Source organism: Malaya genurostris, chromosome 3 (genome assembly GCF_030247185.1).
Source record: "Malaya genurostris strain Urasoe2022 chromosome 3, Malgen_1.1, whole genome shotgun sequence".
NCBI classification, from domain to species: domain Eukaryota; kingdom Metazoa; phylum Arthropoda; class Insecta; order Diptera; family Culicidae; genus Malaya; species Malaya genurostris.
The window spans coordinates 167,242,018-167,262,260 of record NC_080572.1 but is presented as its reverse complement, the minus strand read 5'-3'; the positions used below and the strand labels follow the sequence as shown (position 1 = coordinate 167,262,260).

The 20,243-nt window shown below is 38.3% G+C and overlaps 1 protein-coding gene across 2 annotated transcripts in view; it reads right to left on the bottom strand.

Annotated features, from left to right (window-relative positions):
- The window catches only part of LOC131436379 (uncharacterized), a 731,094-nt gene that overhangs the window by 230,723 nt on the left and 480,128 nt on the right, over nt 1-20,243 (bottom strand). For both annotated transcript variants that reach the window (XM_058605077.1, XM_058605076.1), the window contains 2 exons: nt 18,149-18,320; nt 140-275 (listed from right to left, as the gene is read on the bottom strand). In XM_058605077.1, coding sequence (XP_058461060.1) covers nt 140-275; nt 18,149-18,320 — 308 coding nt within the window. The remainder of the gene's footprint in view (nt 1-139; nt 276-18,148; nt 18,321-20,243) is intronic.

Here is a 20,243-nt window from a genome sequence, read left to right as displayed (position 1 = left end):
TCTATGGAATTGTGTCGCATTCAATTAGAATCTAAATTTGTAAGCTCTCCATAAACATTTCAATGGTACAAATCACAGGTTTCGAAAGACTAAATAAAACTATATTAGAATGATCAGAAACGTTGGATCATTAAATTACCTCTGTAGTTCGCTGTTTACATTTGTCCGTTCCAGCAAAGATGTTAAGTGGCTGTTGAGATCCGGCTGGTGAACTTCTCTGCGGACATTGGTCAATATCCACACGCCGCAAATCGATGTCGATACCAGATGTTCCCCTGCAATGGAATGGATAACTTTGGTCATTATGGTTTGCATTTCGAAGCGAGTTATGACTGAGAGTTGCATCTGAGAGTTGAAGTTGAGTTTGAAAATTTGCATACACAGTAAAATACAATTTATATAAAACTTCAAAACAATTTGTTACCTATAAAGCACAAAATTTGCTGGCCTAAACTAGGAAAGCCCACACTCGACAAATTCTTGTATAAAAAACGTGCTCAATCCACCTAGTAGTGAGATGATACTTACTTTTATCAATCCGCATTGTGTTTTGTGCATGAATATTCTTCGGTGTTTCAGTTCTCATGACATTATTTTAATGACCGTCGATATAAGCGGTAATTTGAGTTTTTAATCATTCATTACTCTGTAATATCGAAACTGCAAATCGTATCGAATTTGAATCTAAAAGTGTGACAATCGATTGAACATTCTATGATATGTCGGAGTAAGTTCCACTTTAGAGTTTACGGTAATTTAAGGTACTTCCAGGGCCGGTTTGAATTTTAAAAATTCATCATTCTGTAACTCCAGAATAGGAGGTCAGAATTGGATAATTTTGATTAATTTTGTCTACGTAGATCTGACATTTTTTTAGAAAACGATTGAGTTTTGAGAAACGATTTGATACAGGAACCGGAATTTGAAAATCGGTTTAGCCGAAGTCAGATAAATTCACCTGAGTAGCTGTTTAATTTACATTTGTTTCAAAATGTTTGAAAATCAGTATAAACATCTTTGAGAAATCGTAGTGCGAATTAAATCCGAATCGAAAACTGAATACCACTAAAACTGAAATAAGTTTATTTGGTTTTCGACTATCCAAATTGGTAAACCCAATAAACCTGATTAATTTATGTGAAATAGACATTTTTATACTAATCATCCTGTATCCCCTAAAGCAAGATATTTTACAGGATCTTAAAACTTTTCATTTGAATTTTACCTATTACTATTACCGTGCGAAATCTAAGTCTGGAAACATATTCTGTTTTCAAGGTCAAATGTGACAGCTACCGTAAAAACGTGCTTAATCCACCTAACAGTGAGATGATACCTTTTTTTATCAATCCGCATGTGTTTTCTATTCATGAATATTCTTCAGTTTTCATAACATTATTTTAATGACCGTCGTTTTAGGCTGCAATTTGACATTTTATTCACTCATTACTCTATCTAAAAGTGGGACCATCGATTAAACATTCCATGATATGTCGAAGTAAGCTCCACTTTAGAATTTACGGTAATTTAAGGTACTTCCAGAGCTGGTATTCTGGAACCAGCATAACCCAAACCGATTCGTATGTCCATATGACGAATAAATTACAATAGTTTTAAGTCCAACTTTAACGCTTTTCGGGATTAACATCTTCTATATCGGTTTGAATTTTAAAAATTCATCCTCCTGTAATTCCAGAATCGGAAGTCAGCATTGGATAAAATTAATTAATTTTGTGTGGGACTATAAGTTTATTTTAATTTTAATTTTTGTTTCTGAAATTCGATTTGGTTTTATTTGAGAAAACGATTGAGCTTTGAGAAACGATTCGATACTGGAGCCGGAATTCGAAAATCGGTGTAGCCGAAGTCAGACAAATTCACCTGAGTAGTTTACATTTGTTTCAAAATGTTTAAAAATCAGTGGAGACATCTTTGAGAAATCGTAGTACGAGTTAAATTGTTGGGTGCCTTCCGAATCGAATACTGAATATCACTAAAACTGAAATAAGTTTATCTGGTTGTCGACTATTCAAATCAGCAAATCTTAGATGATTCTTAGATTTCATTTGAATCTTAGATCGGTTCAGCCATCTACGAGGAAAATGAGTTACACAATTTTAATTTCGTTTCACATATCATCCTATAGTTCCGGAACCAGAAGTCGGATCTAAACATAATTCAGGAACCTTGTTTAGGAGCATACCAATTTTCATATGAATCTGAGTTTGTAGAAAACGGTTGAGTCATCATCGAAAAAAGGAAAAAAAAATGAGTGAAATTTATTTTGATGATCTCTACGAACTGATTCGAATGGTATATGGGTGTTATGTTCTTCCAACATTTATTGCTGTAAGCAGTTTAAATCAATATCATTATGACATTGTTCTGAATTAGGAAGTACTGCAATCTTTCCAATATGTCATATTCGAACGATTATGTTGCCAAAAACGAACCGTGCTAAAATCGGTCCGAGGCAAAATGTCATGAAAAAGGATGCTGTACACAGTCTTTTTGGTACTTAGAAACAATTGTATGTAACAGTATTAAAAATCGTGTTTTACGTTGCTCCCAAGCCTTTCTTTGTCATACAGCGCTCAGAACTTCTACTGCTGGAATATGGGGGAAAAGTCACTTACACTTAGTCTGTTTTCAAGGTCAATTGTGACAGATACTGTCAAAAAACTGGAAATTTCGACATAAAACTTCGCATAACTCAAAAAGTAAACATCCGATCTCAAAACCATTCAATAGCGTTCTGGGTGACGGGGAGACCTTTCATTTGCGACTAGTTTGATCAAAATCGGTCCAGCCATCTCTGAGATCTCGACCTCTTAGTTGACAACACACATACACACACACACACACACACACACACACACACACACACACACACGGACATTTTCTCAGTTCGTCGAGCTGAATCGATTGGTATATGACATTCGGCCCTCCGGGCCTCGGAAAATTTTTCGAAAGTTTGAGCGAATTCTATACCTATTTTTATATATATTTCGGCTGTCGCGATTTCATTCATGCTAGCTTCGTTCATGACATCCTGTTCAGTCACAGTGGAATGAGTCGTTGTTTCCTACTTCCTCGGTTTGGCTATGTGCTCTCCCAGTTGATAAGTCGAAAGCGGTTCTCCTGCGAAGTACGATTCGTTGCTACGCACAAACATTTCAGAGGATCTTTTTTGATGCAGAAGCATCTACGATTTCAGCCGGTTAATATTGGTGAGCATGGCTCGGTTGTTTTGGTTGTTGTCGATCGCCTGCCGTAATGAACCGTAGAGACGTTGTTGCTCACAATAGAAACGGTTAAAGGCAATTTTTTAATTCCAACGATAAAAGGATTTGATCTTAGGCTTGGCGTATGACAACCACCATTCCATCCATGACGAAAAGTTTGACGTTGACGAGTCCATTATTGCCCCCTTTTCTGGAACTCGTCGATATTCTCGACGGTTAGGAGATGGGGGCGAAGGGACCAATATCCTTGGCCATGTGACTTGTCGGGAAGCGTAAGGCAAAATCTCATCGAAACCGCTTTGTGATCTGAGAAACAGCACACATGAACATCTGTTGTTCTCAAACTGATTTTCGAGGTTGTTACTAACATACAGACGGTCTATTCTGGAGGAAGAGTTTGCTGTGATATATGTGTATTCGATTTCACGCGATCGAAGGTGTTGCCATATATCTCGTAGGTGCAAGTGCTGAACGGTTGCTTGTAAAGCAGGCTCCTGTTCTTGAGTGGTCTACGTTGCAACTAACGTTATAGCCAGGTAATGTTAATTGTTCGTTCTCGATCTCCTGCAGGAACACAATATCAAGGTCGTTTGTGCGAATGAACAACCGGAGGGCGTTCAATTTGGTTGTGTTGGTTATCGTGTTAATGTTGATTGTTGTGATATCACAGCTCACGTATTCGAACATAATATATCTTCATCGGTTAGCTGTAGTTGTCCTTGTTCTGTAGAAGGAAGGTCTTCCTCGGTGTGACGCATTTTTTTGTGGTTTTCTGCGTGAGCTGCGTCGACTGGCGGTCGATGCTTGTGAGCTGTCTGTTTCGTTTCCGTCGTTTTTGCGAAGAGTAGGTTGGGCCAAGTCTACTTGCGTAGTTCTTAATGTTTGCTGAATGGGTGCCGCGGGGGAGCCATGGTTGTCTTTTGATGGACAACACGACTGTTGAGGTTTCGATGCAATATTTCAGTCTTCGAGTTTTGCGGTAAGGACTCTAGTAGTGGTACGGGCTGATTCGGTGAAGTGTTATTGACCTTTGCTGGTTTTCTTTGCTGTTCTGGGTTGCTTTTGTTACACCAGCGTACGATTTATCTGCTTCGAGTTTCTGTACGAGCAGTTTTTTGTTTTGCACGCATGGTTTGCTGATGTGCACATATTCGCGTCAGTGAAGCAAGTTTGTCGTTGTCCCTTGTAACCTACAGCTGTGTCTTCGCCTTCGATTGTTACAAGAGAGGGGATGTTTTTTTAATATCACTACACAATACTGTACTTGGTTTCCTGTCCCGAACGTAAGCGGTTTCGTTTTATCGACTGACTTGGATGAGATGTGAAAGCGAACTGGCGAATTCGTGCTTGTTATCGTGTTCTTCTACAGGGTGATTTTTTAAGAGCTTGAGAACTTTTTTAAACAATAAAACGCATAAAATTTGCAAAATCTCATCGGTTCTTTATTTTAAACGTTAGATTGGTACATGACATTTACTTTTTGAAGATAATTTCATCTAAATGTTGACCGCGGCTGCGTCTTAGGTGGTCCATTCGGAAAATCCGCTTTTTTATCGACAAATTTTGTTCAGCGATGAGGCTCATTTCTGGTTGAATGGCTACGTAAATAAGCAAAATTGCCGCATTTGGAGTGAAGAGCAACCAGAAGCCGTTCAAGAACTGCCCATGCATCCCGAAAAATGCACTGTTTGGTGTGGTTTGTACGCTGGTGGAATCATTGGACCGTATTTTTTCAAAGATGCTGTTGGACGCAACGTTACAGTGAATGGCGATCGCTATCGTTCGATGCTAACAAACTTTTTGTTGCCAAAAATGGAAGAACTGAACTTGGTTGACATGTGGTTTCAACAAGATGGCGCTACATGCCACACAGCTCGCGATTCTATGACCATTTTGAGGGAAAACTTCGGAGAACAATTCATCTCAAGAAATGGACCGGTAAGTTGGCCACCAAGATCATGCGATTTGACGCCTTTAGACTATTTTTTGTGGGGCTACGTCAAGTCTAAAGTCTACAGAAATAAGCCAGTAACTATTCCAGCTTTGGAAGACAACATTTCCAAAGAAATTCGGGCTATTCCGGCCGAAATGCTCGAAAAAGTTGCCCAAAATTGGACTTTCCGAATGGACCACCTAAGACGCAGCCGCGGTCAACATTTAAATGAAATTATCTTCAAAAAGTAAATGTCATGTACCAATCTAACGTTTAAAATAAAGAACCGATGAGATTTTGCAAATTTTATGCGTTTTATTGTTTAAAAAAGTTCTCAAGCTCTTAAAAAATCACCCTGTATTATTATTTCTGCCACGACAAGGCTGTTGACCTTCACAAAGGTACATCCAATCCTTCTGCTTGGTTGAATTTGGAGCACATTTTCGCGAGTAAGATCGAATTCTTTTCCGATGAACATCAAGATCGCGCCGTGAGAAAGATGTTTCGGGAACTCCACGCGAAATGTATTTTCCCGCATCACGGGGAAAACTCTCGATACTTGATACCGAACGAAAGCGGCAAATAACACTGTATTGAATGTTCGTTAGCGAATTTACGTTCCTCGAGCTTCCGAAAGAAGTGGACCAATCGATCCGAAAGTTGGCTGATAACTATACCGTTGATAAAATAGTTCAACATTTTTTAGTACTGCTGTTATAGCGACGCGGAAACTCGAAGCGAATGCACCTATTTTCATCTTACCCTTACAGTCAATCTGTCGAACGTAGATCTCACTTTAATGCCGTTTTCGCTTGAAGCCAAAACTTACCCAGTTCCAACCCTATAACTGCTGTCGTATATTTGACAGCAGTTGAGTTCAAAATTGGGTTTAAGTTTTCTGAGATGACTACTAGAGCCGTTATCTTACTACATACCGCAACCATACTCATCCTGAAACGTTCTTCAAAGTTAGCTTCTGTGAGCTTATTATTTTTTTATTAAACCCCGGCTGTAACATATTTTGAGTTCTTTTTAGAGAAAAACATAGTTCGAGCATATAATTTCGGTAAACACGCGTAGCATTTACTACTGAAACTCAAGATTAATACGTTCTATGCATACGGTCCTTTTTTGCATTATTTTGAAAAACATGTCACCTAAGTCGTATCGTAGTTTTGCAACTTCAAAGATGAACATAAATAACAAAAAACATTGAATAGAATTGTACCTGATCGACTTCTACACAGACGGACTGTGCGAATCAGTCGCCCAATACCTCACATTTTAACCTCACTATTTCGTTCGCCAGGCTTTCTTCAATCTATTTTTCTTGTTAGATGCAGATAGAAATTTAAAATAATTTCAAGGCTTGAAAAGACTATCATAAATAAATATCCTTGGAAAAAATAAGCGCACTTTTGTTTGTTTTTTTTTTATATTTTAACCTATGCTTATTTCTTTTTGCTAACACTTTAATCAGAAGTCGGATTTAGATAAAATTCAACAGCATTTGTTTTAGATTAAGTTTGTATAAATCGGTTCAAACATTTTCGAAATCATCGAGTTTTTTTTTTATTTTATGCCCATTTTACCTGGCATTTCCCGAACCAGAAGCCATATATACGTTGAAATGGATTTTGATTTTTCGGAGATGAAAAAGTCGATTTCACACATTCGTTACAGACACACATCTATGTACACACATAGTCATTCACTGATCCCAACGAACTGAATCGAATGGAAATGACAACCGATCTCCGTAGACTGGGTGACGAAGCCGGGTTTCACAATGATTGTATAGCTTTCCTACAACATAAACTTATATAACTATGTTAATTTGCAACGAGAGGAAACAGGACTACCCTCCATCTTGTCACTCGATTGGCACTTCAGTATTAGTTTCCCAATTTCTCCGCTGAAATTTTCACCGCTCGAAAACCGTTCCCATTCGCTCTCCAATAGGTCATCACTTAATTATCACGCCTGTCAGATCAGCGTGTTCCAGTTTGAAGCTTTCATCAAGTATTGAACCGAATGGAATTTCATTAAACGTAGAGAAAAATTTCTTCAATAATTTATTACCACCATTATCATTTTTGTTCAAATGCTTTTTGCGCACTGGTTCTTTCCTGATTTATGGGATGGTTCACATGTTTTTCACATTAACAAGAAAGGAAGCTAAACCGTTGTACCTAACTGCCACGGTATCTAGCTGCGTTGCTGCTTAAAACGCTGTGTCCAAGTTGTTTGAAATTGATGTGGATGACATTTTGTTACCAATAATTGGCACATTTAAATTGGAAGGCGCTGATAATGCAGAGACGATACGATCCAAGAACTGTAAAATCGTAAGGCAAATTTTAAATGAATTCATGTTTTTATAAATTCCTTATGAAAACGGGCAGATTCTTGGTCCTGTGGGCGGGTGCGGTGAAGGGGGTTTCCAAACTTTTCACCATGGCAAGTATTCATCATTTCCCAGTTATGTATGCACTGATTCGTTCTCCGGTTCCAGTTCGATGACTTCTACTCACCGGACACTGGGACGCAATGCAGTTGGTATTATGGAAGCCTCTGCTCCCCTCACCACAGTCGTGCCATCGCAGCCAGCGCTCGTCAGCCGTCCCGGTCCAGTGTGCGAGAGCGGTGAAGAGGTCTTCCAGCCCGTCGCCGCCGGCAAGTATACTAGCAACTTGCACAATTCAACAGTTGACTGCCTCCCTGCTTCCAGTTCAAACTTACATAGAAACGTTTTACAAATTCAAGTTTATTATCAGAACGCTGGCGGTATGAATTCATGCTTGGAGAACTACCGACTAGCCTGTTCGGACGAGTGTTTTGATATCATCGCATTAACAGAAACTTGGCTGACCGAAAATACGCTGTCCATACAAGCATTCGATAGCAACTACGAAGTATTTTGAACCGATCGCAGCTCCCGCAATAGTAACAAAATCATCGGTGGTGGAGTTCTTGTTGCTATTCGTCGTCGTTTGAAAGCACAACTTTTGCAAAACGCTTCTGAAAACAACGTTGAGCAGGTATGTGTGAAGATCAGTTTGAGTGATAGCTCATCATTATTTCTCTGTGTGGTTTATCTTCCACCGGACCGGATACGTGACCTGTCACTGATCGATACGCATATACAATCGATAGACGAAATTACTTCCGTTCATATGCGACCTACTGATGAGATCTTTATTATCGGTGATTTCAATTTTCCCGGCCTGAAATGGCTCCCCGCTTCCGACGGTTTCCTGTATGTAGATGCGTTGCATTCTTCCTTCCACACTGGTATCACGAACTTGCTTGACCGGTACAGTCTCAACCTGTTACGTCAAGTGAATCACGTTCAAAATGAGAATGGCAGAATACTCGACCTCTGCTTCTCGAGCCAAACCGATTATGCACCCAGAATTATCGCAGCACCCTTTCCTCTGGTGAAATCCGTTAGACACCACCCTCCGCTCCACATTGTACTCGAATCAGATGGATCGTCGCACGACCGATATAATTCTCGCATCGTCAGCTACAATTTCAAAAAAACCGACTACAATAGTATCATTGTTTTTCTTTCTAACTTGACCTGGAGTGAAATTCTTGACAACGACGATGTTAATCTTGCGACTCAAACCTTTTCTAACGTTATGACGTATGCAATCGATCAATACGTTCCTAAGCGAATTATCCAGCCCTCCAAACAGGCTCCGTGGCAAACCACAGAGCTAATACATTTGAAAAGTTCAAAAAGGACCGCATTGAAGACATACTCGAAGAATGGCGGCTTAGTGTTTCGACAAAATTACATGCAAATAAACAAAGTATATAAAAAAACAGCCAAGCGTTGCAACTCGAACTATTTGCGCAATGTGCAGAGGAGGCTAAAGTCCGATCCAAAATCATTTTGGAAACATGTTAACGAGCTAAGAAAGGAATCGGGCCTACCCTCGACCATGTTTTACGAACAACAAACTGGTTCCTACACGCAAGAGATAAGCGATATGTTGTGGAAAAAAATTTCCAGTGTTTTTTTCTAGAGAGACCTTACGCCTGTACCAAATCTCTTAGGCGGCTCCTAATGTTCCCATATCGAGCCAGTCTTTGAATTTAATCAATGTCGACATCGACGCTGTACTAACGGCAATCGTAAAACTTAAACCTTCACACTCTGCTGGACCCGACGGTATCCCGGCAGTTGTCTTGAAAAGATGTGCAAGTGTAATAGTAACTCCCTTATGCCAACTGTTTCAACTATCACTCACAATCGGAGTCTTTCCCGTTATGTGGAAATCTTCCTACATGTCAGCCGTCTCTGAGAAAATTGGGTCAGCCATCTCTGAGAAAATTGAGCGCGTTCAAATATCTTCGAAAAGTGCACACACATACACACATACACACACACATACATACACACACACACACAGACATTTTCCGATCTCGACGAACTGAGTCGAATGGTATATAACACTATGGGTCTCCGAGGCTCCGTTCGAAAGTCGGTTTTTCCAGCAATTCTAATACCTTTCTATAGAGAAAGGGAAAACCTGTTTTAATCCACCTAGTGGTGTAATGATGCCTTTCTCATATCAATCATACTATCATATATAATACTGTGGTATTCTTCAAAATAATTTTTTTCGATTCTCAAAAGAATTACCGAAATCGGTTTGTTTGACCGTATACTGATAATAACTATCAATTGGAAAAGATTTTAGGTTGATTTAGATTTTTTTAAGGTTTTTCCCCATTTTCAGTGATGGTATACAATTTTTAACACACTTTACCCTATATTTCAGGATCCGGAAGTCGGATCCGCATGAAATTCAGGAATTACGTATAGGACCACAGGACCTTTCATTTGAACCTAAGTTTGTGAAAATCGGTCGCGCCATCTATGAGAAAAGCTAGAACACATATTTTCCTTTTTTAACATTTTACTCCATAACTCCCGAACCGGAAGTCGGATCCAAATAATATTCAGGAATTTTTTATGGGACCTCAAGACCTTTCATTTGAATCTAAGTTTGTAAAAATCGGTTCAGCCATCTCCGAGAAAAGTTAGTGCAAAAAAACGTTACATACACACATACGCACATACACACACATACACACACACAGACATTTTGCGTACTCGATGGACTGAGTCGAATGGTATATGACACTCGGCCCTCCGGGCCTCGGTTCAAAAGTCGGTTTTCACAGTGACTGCATAACCTTTCTATTTGAGAAAGGCAAAATAGGTTCAAAACTGAGTCGATTTTCAGTTCAACAGCGCTAAAACTTGGTTCGGAACTAAATTCAAACAAATGGTTTGACAGCAGTTAGGGTGGAAACTGTCAAGTTGAGGGGTCAAGCGAATGCCGTTTAGTTAGCTGCGAAACTTTTTGAACGATGCATAGTGGAGCAAAATGTACTATAAACGTGGCGTTTTTGAAGGCACGAAACAGCTCATTACGTTACATAACGATCTATTAATATTAGTCTATATGACGAAGAAACTTTTAGCGATCGAAGTACACACAATAAGAACACCAGTACTAACCAGTTTAACCCGCTTTACCTCAATTTATTTCATAAATTTCATTTTTGTTGTTTTGTTGTTGTGTCTGTCGACAAAACAGGACAGAAAGTGAAAAAATAGACTAGTAACGTGGTGTGTGTTTGTTTTCTGTTGGATGGGTTTCCATAGAGATAGGACTATGATTGAATGCCGTGGCGGCCAAGTAAAGCGAAACATACTTGGTTCTGCTAGTCATTTGGGCTATCTTTTCATGTGTCTTCATATGTAGGGTAGTTTAATTGGCAAAACATTTTCCCCGGTTAGAAGCCAGCTACGGGTTCGAGTCCCGTCCCTGCGCTAACATTTTCGTAACCGAACAGACACTCAAACACACCAATGAGTTATCAAAGCTTTGAGGTACAGTGCTGTTCGTATTAAGGTTCTACTTACAGCCATTGTTGAAAAACGCAAGGACAGTTGCTTAGCTATCGCTAGATAAATTCCGGTTCCAGAACTATAGGGTAAAGTGTATTTAATCGTTTAGTGCGACGATGCAAAATAAAGAAAAATTCTTATTAATTTGACATACTTATTTACAAATTGAAAAAGTTTCATTTACCAGGCATTATTCCTTTGTTCGACTCAGTTAGAAGAATATTTACATCTTGTACTTCAATTGTACTTGTACTTCTTGTACATAATATAATTTACAATATGAAATTTTCAACAAACGACTTTATTACCAAACATTTTTCAAGTAATTATATTTGCATACGTATGGAAATTGATCAACATGTTTTAAACTCCACCTCCCTTCACCAAACTTTCTGCCTCGATCATATCATCACCGTTCTCGAAAAACAATCGCGCTGCTGTTCTTTTGAACAGCACTGTAAATAATTTAGATGATGGGTTGAGGATACCAAACGGATCTTTGTGGCAATGTTTAGGCTGTAGAAAACCATACAAGGTAAAGTGTGCGTGTGTGTGATCAAAAGAAATGAGAAAACTCGATGGTACATTCCACGTTGGAGCAGAGCAAATTGTTACCAACATTTTCCATTCTGATCAGTAGAATGATTTATTGAAGAATTCTAAGAACCTCATTTATTTATCATCGGTAAACTTTTAGGAGAAAGAACTGGAAGCAATCTGACATAACCAGTTCATACTTATTTTTTTGCAATTTCTGCGGTTTGTAAATAAGGTTGTTTAAAGTAATGAACGGAAGATGAATACCGAAGCATCTTTCCGTCATACCCGGAAGAAAATAAATATAAATATAGAATCAGAATAGAGAATGTAAGAATTTCAATATCAATTAAACATTTTGCCATGATCTTTTTCCGCTAGTATGCTTGAAAGCCAATTGGGAAAAAGCAAATACGTGCCACTTCATGCCGACTAACCAAAGCAATCGTCGTTGGAACAGAGAAAAGTGGTCATTCAGTGGAAAAGTGGTATCTTTGCGCATAATTTTTCCACTCGCAAACTTGAAGTGGCTCCGGTCATAAATAATAGTCTCATTTAACAAGTGGAACTCATACTCCTTGCTTGGGCTTCCGAACGAAGCCATGTCGGTGAACTAAGGGTTGTTTTGTCTCCGCCGTTTCCCGGGCAAACAGTCAAAGGTATGCTGGACGTGCATGCCTAGAACAAAGGAAAAAATCCTTGTTGATTCTTCGTGGCGACTTCCTCTCTCTCACTTTCTCCCTTTCTCTCTTTGAATGGGCTCTTGTCGTCATCGTGACGAAGCATAGCCTCTGCACTGAGCTGCTTGTGCTCTACGCACTGCTGCACAACAAGAGAGATATGTCAGTCTAGCTGCCCCTGAGGTATAATTAACTTTGTTTTCTTATAATCTGCTTGCGTCCAATTCCAGTCAAGTGGATCATAAATTATGCTGGATGTGTATGTATATATTGCTGAGAGTGGTTTAGTAAAGTACAGCTCCTAGTTGCTGTCAATAGCATTCGTTACCTGATCCCCAATCAATCGTCACTATCGCTATTCAGTGACGGCAGTTAAGTCGTTACAATCTTCCCATTGACAAATTATGTCGTTTTTTTTCAAGCAATTGAGGTAAGATTATCTGTAATGATAATGCTGCTGCATATTTTCTCTGTATTTCTCTACACCTGTAAGATGGTTGTCTCTACAGCACCTACGCGGATTGCCATTATTCGGGGGCTAATCACAAATGAACATTTTCATTATTGCAATTAACTTCTGCCTAGCGGTTTATGATGAGCCGTCAAGCAGCGCTAACATTTCAACATAAACTGCTACGCACTGATGTGTCGAAGACGAAACGTAAATTCAAAGCAATTAACATTAACAGTTTTCAGAATTCAATGGCGTGTTGGTTTGAGATCGATTGTTTTTCGTAAACATTAACCAAGAAATCTACTGAGTGTTATCATAATACGTTAGCCATGCTCAATTATTAAAATTTACTTCGTGCACTAACATCAATTGCTAGTAAAACTATATAAATATCGGATTGATTCCGCGATATCCAATCGAATGGTGCGTTGATTTTCGAAATATTCAAGCAGCTATCGAATCTAATCCAAAATTTTACACCAAGTTGAAAATCCTCTCAAAAGATCCCACAATCTCAGATTCATTTGAACTGTTATTTTTATTCTAATCATTTGGACAACGTTTGGACCAAGAATTATTTTGCTTGGATCAACATTTTTTCTTTTGCATGGAACTTCTACTACTTTTCTACTCATCTTATAGAGATTTTTTCCGAAGCGCCTACTTCATGATGGCCCAGTACTTTTCAATGGACCGCAGTTCCGATGTAGGAGCGTAGGACCATTGTGTGATCTTAGAAGTGGAAGTAGACGCTTTTAGATGCATTTCTTTATGTATACATGCCTATTGATTGTACCAGTCATCCGCTTCTCACATTAGCAAATCGATTGCCAAACCATGTGTTTTTTGGTAAACTTAGACCACTTCGGTTTGGTTAACATCTGTGTGTAGAGCTTCTGTGCACGTGATTTCCCCACCGTATTCTACAATTCATTGCGATTCGGTGCCCTTTGTACGTAGTACTTCAAGTTCTTTCACTTCTTGCACCAAAGTTTAAACCAATATTTTTGCCACATTTCTTACAGAACTATTCGGATTCCTCTTGAAAGCTTGAACTACCCGCTTGTGATCCTTTTCATTTTTTTCTTCCAATCAATAGTTCAAAGTTCGTTGTACCGATTTAAAACATGAGATACACTGCTTCTTGTCGATGCGAGATATCCGGATTTTCGAGGTGTGTGCGCAAAATTATTTTGCGCCACTGCTGTTCTTCTTTCTTCTGATTGGCGTCACCTCACTTGAGATGACGCTGAATTGATGGTACAGCAACACAGGTTATATCAGACCTTGTCAGTTTGGATCGAAATCAATCTTCAGTTCAGCAACGCCATCGCACGGCATCACATTCAACATATCATGTCAATTGTATGGGTGCGCAGTGCTGCTATTTTGGAGCGCACGAATTTGACATTTCACATCCCTACTTCTACGCAATGTTGGTGATTGCCGAAAATTTCAATCAATATTGTATACAACATTTTCAATCCGTTAGAAGATGTTACAAGAACTCGAGTCTCTCAATGCATGAACCGTGCGTGAATTTTGCTACTCTGAGTATTTCACGCCCTTAAAAAAATTTACAGTCTGATAATGATCGATGCTATGTAGAATTTACCAAGAGAAAATCTCAAGTTGACAATTATCGCAGACAATCGAATCGTTGATTCGACTTGATGATTCTCACTATTTGCACTATTCCAAAACCCTTGTGTGGAGCATTCACATACATTTTCATAGACACAACTTATACAAAGATTATATGCACATAGTTAGAACAAGCGGCAATAGTAAAATGATTCTATCGCAATTATCCACTGCCCGTATAGAATCGGATCACGAAACGAGAATAAGCGACCATTTGTTGCTACAAAGAGAATCCCCACAGCAGCGTACTAACTCGTGATGCTCAGACGGGTCATCGAGAGAAATTTGCTCTCGCACTGATATCCATTCTATGTTAAATGAACCATGCCGGTTTTTTGTTGCTGCGATGGTATCCGTCTCTCTTTGATGGCACTGATTGAATCATGAGAAAAGTTGCTAGTGAGCGTTCTTTGATACGATAAAAGCCATCTTTGCTTCTATGTACGAGATTCGATGCGGACTCGCCTGAGGGCGCCATGCTACCAAAAAATAATGTTGTCAATGATTTGTAAGGAAAATGTGAGAGTTGGATATCTTGTTAATATGATGTCTTTGGTTGTATTGAAACCTAGATGTGTTGAAAAGTCGAGTCGTCAAAGTACGGATCAAAAATCTTTCTTTCTTACGAAATACTCGAATTTTTAACGCACTAACACGATACAACGTGCTAACTCGTTGAGATTTTCACAGGAAGTATACTCTAGCTTGACAACGATTGAAAAATTACTTTTGTAATCTACACAATGTAAACTTTGTACATTGAACTAGTTTCACTAAAAATTCCAAAAATAATGAATTTTAAAGGTGACATAATTCTACAAACGAAACAATTCATAACTAATCAAATTTTCAAATAACGCAATATTCCACTTGTACAGAATTTTACAGGCTCCGAGTATAAGTAAATTGCACTCGGCTAACAAGTGTGACTGTATGAATTTTTATGTACGATTTACCAGCCAAGCAGATTTGTGCTTCTGTGGCTCAGTCGATTAACTGATGTGCTTTGTGATCTAATGTTTCGCGGTTCAAGCCGCGCAGTTTCTATCGATCTTTTGATTGTTATTTCATTCGCTTCAAATTCACGTATTTTTCAAATCACACAATTTTACATGTTCTTAAATATAAATTTGTGTGGAATACGAAGCTCCATTTATGTGCATTTCATAAAATGTAATATCACAAGAATGTACCCAACGTGTAAAAAGTTACAGCCATTTTATTAATGCAATATCTGTTTTATGATAGTACACTATCATGTCATTGTTGATCCCAACCAGAGATGCCAGACATTTTCAAAAAAAATTGTATTTGAAGAGACTAGAAAAGATAATAAGTAAAAATGAAAAATGCTTACTTTCTCTTTCGATTATTACGGTCCTATAGGCAATCCTCAAACACTTTTCATAGAATAATTACTAAAACCATCAATCTTCGATCTGCACTTAAAAATTTGTTGGAAAATACATTGATATGCTGTAGTATTTGAAAAAGAAATTAAACAACTGTTGTTTGCTCTTAGGATCTTGAAATTATGTTTAAAAATATCCCAAACGGATTATGGTTATAGAATCAAAGATTCGATGAGCAGTCATTCTTCATATCTTTGTAGTTCACAAGAATTTACAACGACGAAATTTAATATAAATTTATTTTTCAACAACAATTGAATTTCAAGTTCATATATTTATCTAGTTTGAAAAAGATGACTTCATAAGTTGACAAAAAATTCCAACGCCTAAAGTGCAACCTTAAGTGAGATTACACAACTCTCAGTCTGACGATAAAATTTCATGATACCATGACTTCTTTGAATATCAGTCTAAATTAGTTTGTTTTGCCCCTATGCTTGCGAATGAGAGGTAATATATGAACTTTTAGACTTTTCGATGTGAATTTGAGATGTCATCGTCGAGGATTTGACAAATAGTTCCATTTTCGGTTCCACAACTGCAAATCGCTGCTCAAATGATGGCCATTTTTGCGAGCTTGTCGGTAAACATGAATTTAAAATAATTAATAATTAATTGCTATATAAATTATTTTTTTGGATATTTCTTTCAAAATCAAACAAACATGTTGCACAATTCATCCAATTATCACATCAGGAAGTTCAAAGTGATATCCGGGAAGAAAACTGAAGTTACGAGTTTCAAATGATGAACGTTCGGAAAGTAAGTTATTTTTTCATGATTTGGACCATTTTTATTATACAAATATGATATAACCATGGTATAAATTTGACTCGACACCTTGCTGATTCAATCGAAGTCATTTTTGTTTCCGTTTAACTGTTATTATTCTGAGACAATTGACTTCATCGAAAACAACTTTTTACGATCTATGAATTTGTCTGACGGGACTATGCAATTATCAGAAATGTTAGTTGAATTCAAAATTTTTAATAGCTTGCACGAAACATCTATCGTAATTTTGAAATTTGCTAATTGGTAGGTTTTCCGTGTGTCTTTGAGTATTTTGATAATGTTTTATGAATACGATTATTTCAATAGTATAACGTCAATTTTATTATCACAATATTCAAGCTTTGTTTTTCTATCTTTCGAACCCGGATAAACGAGTGTTTTCGTATGATGTGGTTAGCATCCACTTTTCACATTGATGAGAATTAATGGCATAATCAAACGGACGCATTTATTTACGAATGTATAGAAAATTCAATCCATAGTTGAGTTTGGACCTTGACGTTTCGAGTCGTGCACAATCATCATTCACATTCAACAACAAATAAACCATGTTTAATGGGTTTTCAGTTATGGTTATTTCAAACAAATACACTTTACCCATTAATTGAATTATTTTTATTCAGATGTGAAACCTGATGTATGGGACAAAGTTTTCGAAATAGGTATAAAAACATAGCTGAGCGAGAAGCTCCTAATGATGGGATTTATTTCATACATTCAATTAGCGTTTACAATAACATGCAGCTTTTGATGGATGATTTTCAGAAGTGATATATGGAATTGTAAGAGATATACTAGAATCATTATTACGATTTGTTTCCTAATTATGGATCTACACCAAGGGGAGGACGCTTAGAACAATGTGCCAATCACACATCAACACAATGCGTTGGCGCATTTATCAATATTGGCACTTTCGTTTTCATACAGTTGCACAGTTGCGGCACACAAGGGCTCAGTTTTGACAAGTAGCTGTTTCATGGGGAACAGTGTGGCACACTTTGACTCACAGTATATTACATGTTTTTTTAGAGGCACAATATAGTTTGTGTTAAGCGGCTCTCCCCTTGATCTACACTCCCACATTCTAATTGGGAACAAGTGTCTTTCAGCAGCGCAAGCTCATTGTAATGATGCTTTTCAAATCATGAAATGTAGTCACGCATAGAGACAAAAAAAATAACTCGGACCATTTATCATTTTTTTGCGCTATCCAAGCAAGGACAAAATTCATCTCTGAAGACGAACACTTTATTAATGATTCTTCAAGTCATCCATCAAGCCGATTGACATTCGGCAAGGTTCCGATATTTTAACCTGCAATACCATTAACTATGATTTGGTAGCTTGATTGAAGCTGCCACGAACAATTCCTAATTGAATTTGGCTCGGAATGCGGTAGAATGTCTATCTAAAGAAGAAAAAAATTGCCCCTCCGTATTCAGGCAAACGTTCGATCGACCCGGCCGTGAAGCCACAAATTCGATTGACAATTCGCCGGTAATTTACTCACTTGAAAAAGTACGTTCCGTTCTCGAAGCCGAAGAATGGCACCGTGTACGTCAGCATCCAGATGTTGCCTCCTCCGCAGTCGTAGTACGGCTTGGACCAACGGCCGTCCTCGTATTTTACCGACAAGATCTCATCCGCTTGGCGAACCAAGTTGTTCGAGTAGATGTGGAATGCTGTCAGTTCCAGGCGTCGGTGTGTGCATGTAAAGAAACAGATTTCGTAGTTATTGCATTGGTTCGATTTAGGGTAGGCCAATTTATTTTGCATTGCTAACGGATGGAAATCTCTTTTTATTTATATAATACAATGGTATTGTGAATGATAGAGGACATAGTGGTAGATTTGTTTGGATCAGTAATAGCAGCTTCACTACAACACTGGATCATCCAAGCATATATTCCGGATTTATATGCGAAAATAAAATCTAACACTCCCACAGTGAACTGGATGATGCTAAATCAATGCTCTAACTATAGAAGTTTTGTTTAGGATGGGTTTATTCATTTGGTTATTTTAGTCAGACAATATAGGGTATTTTATAGTAGTACAAGAGTCAGTGACATAGAATAAGATACTCAGATTCATAGTACATCCATTTGCCAAATTTGTCATTTACAAGGTTCGTATAACTTAGATTCATTTCAACTAAATTCGTATAGGGTAAGGGCTCCCTATTTGGTCTCATTTGTAAGGACGTCGCCTTCAAAACCCGATCTAGCCACTAAAATCACTATAAATATTTCATATTACTGCTTCATTGGCCTTGCTCCAATTTTACTGTAAAGTTAATTTGGTGAACTTTAAATAAAAACAAAAATGTAATTGTTACTATTTAGGCATTAGCCCTTCTTAAAACAAAAATCAGAGCCAGAGATGCTATTTATACAGATTTATCTATATTGTATAGATTTTTGCGTTCGCATACTGATTTAAATCAAAGTACAGATTTTATCATCAGGAATCAGGAATCAGAACAAATTGGCTCAAATGGCACGTTCCCCTTGATATTTGGAGATTTGTGCCTTGCCATCAATTTGTTTTTAACATCATTTTCCCGATATATAAGAGGGAAGGATTGAAAGGAAATGGTAAGGGTTGGACTAGGAGGATGGGAAAAATTGACGACACAAAAACACATAAAAGCAGAAGTAAATTCTGCACCCATAAGGGATGCTGAACAATCTGCTGAGGATCACATTTAGTGGAAGCAGAAGGAAATTCTGAACCTCTACGAGGTCCCGAACAGTCTGCTGTTAATAAAACCTCCAACCCCCGAGAGGATTTAGAGATCTTACAAAAGCGACACCATTCTGCACTCCCGGAAGAATGCAGAACGACTCGCAGTATGTACGAGCAGAAGTAAATTCGGTACCCCCCAGAGGATGCCAAACAATCTGCCAAACCCTATTTAAGGTGAATACAGAAGGGATTCATTCACTCCAGGAAGAACGATGAACCCTTCTGACTATAGCTCCTTACCACATTGGGTGAGAAACGAGAGAATATCCTTCAATTTTAGCTCCGCATACACAGACTCAACCATGTATGGAGAACCAAAAACCCGGATACGTAGCTGCGTCAATGCGGGACAGTTACATATCAGATGATATGAAGTACCACAATCGCATTCACACAAATCACACGAATAATACTCAGCACGTTGAATAGTAGCCATGTGATAATTGAGTTTGCAATGTCCAGTCAGAGCTCTGACCAGAACACATCAATGATACTTGGAGAAATGCAGTAGACACTTTGACATTTTCAGATCTAAATCTGGTAGAAATGCTTTTGTCTGAGCGCAAGTTTGCAAGCTGCGCCAGTAGCTGGCATGTTTGGATGCAGCCCAAGAACGTATCTTGTGCTTTATCCAACTAGTTGAAAGTGGTAAAGCTGGTTCAGGACCAACGAAATCATTCGTTGCACCAGCTCTAGCCAACTCATCAGCCCATTCATTTCCAGTAATACCAGAATGGCCGGGTACCCATAAGAAGTAAACAGCATTTGAAATGCTTAGGTCTTCAATTTGAGTTCGACATGCGATCACTAGATTCGACCGTGAGTCATTCGAACTGAGTGCTTTTAAGGCTGCCTGA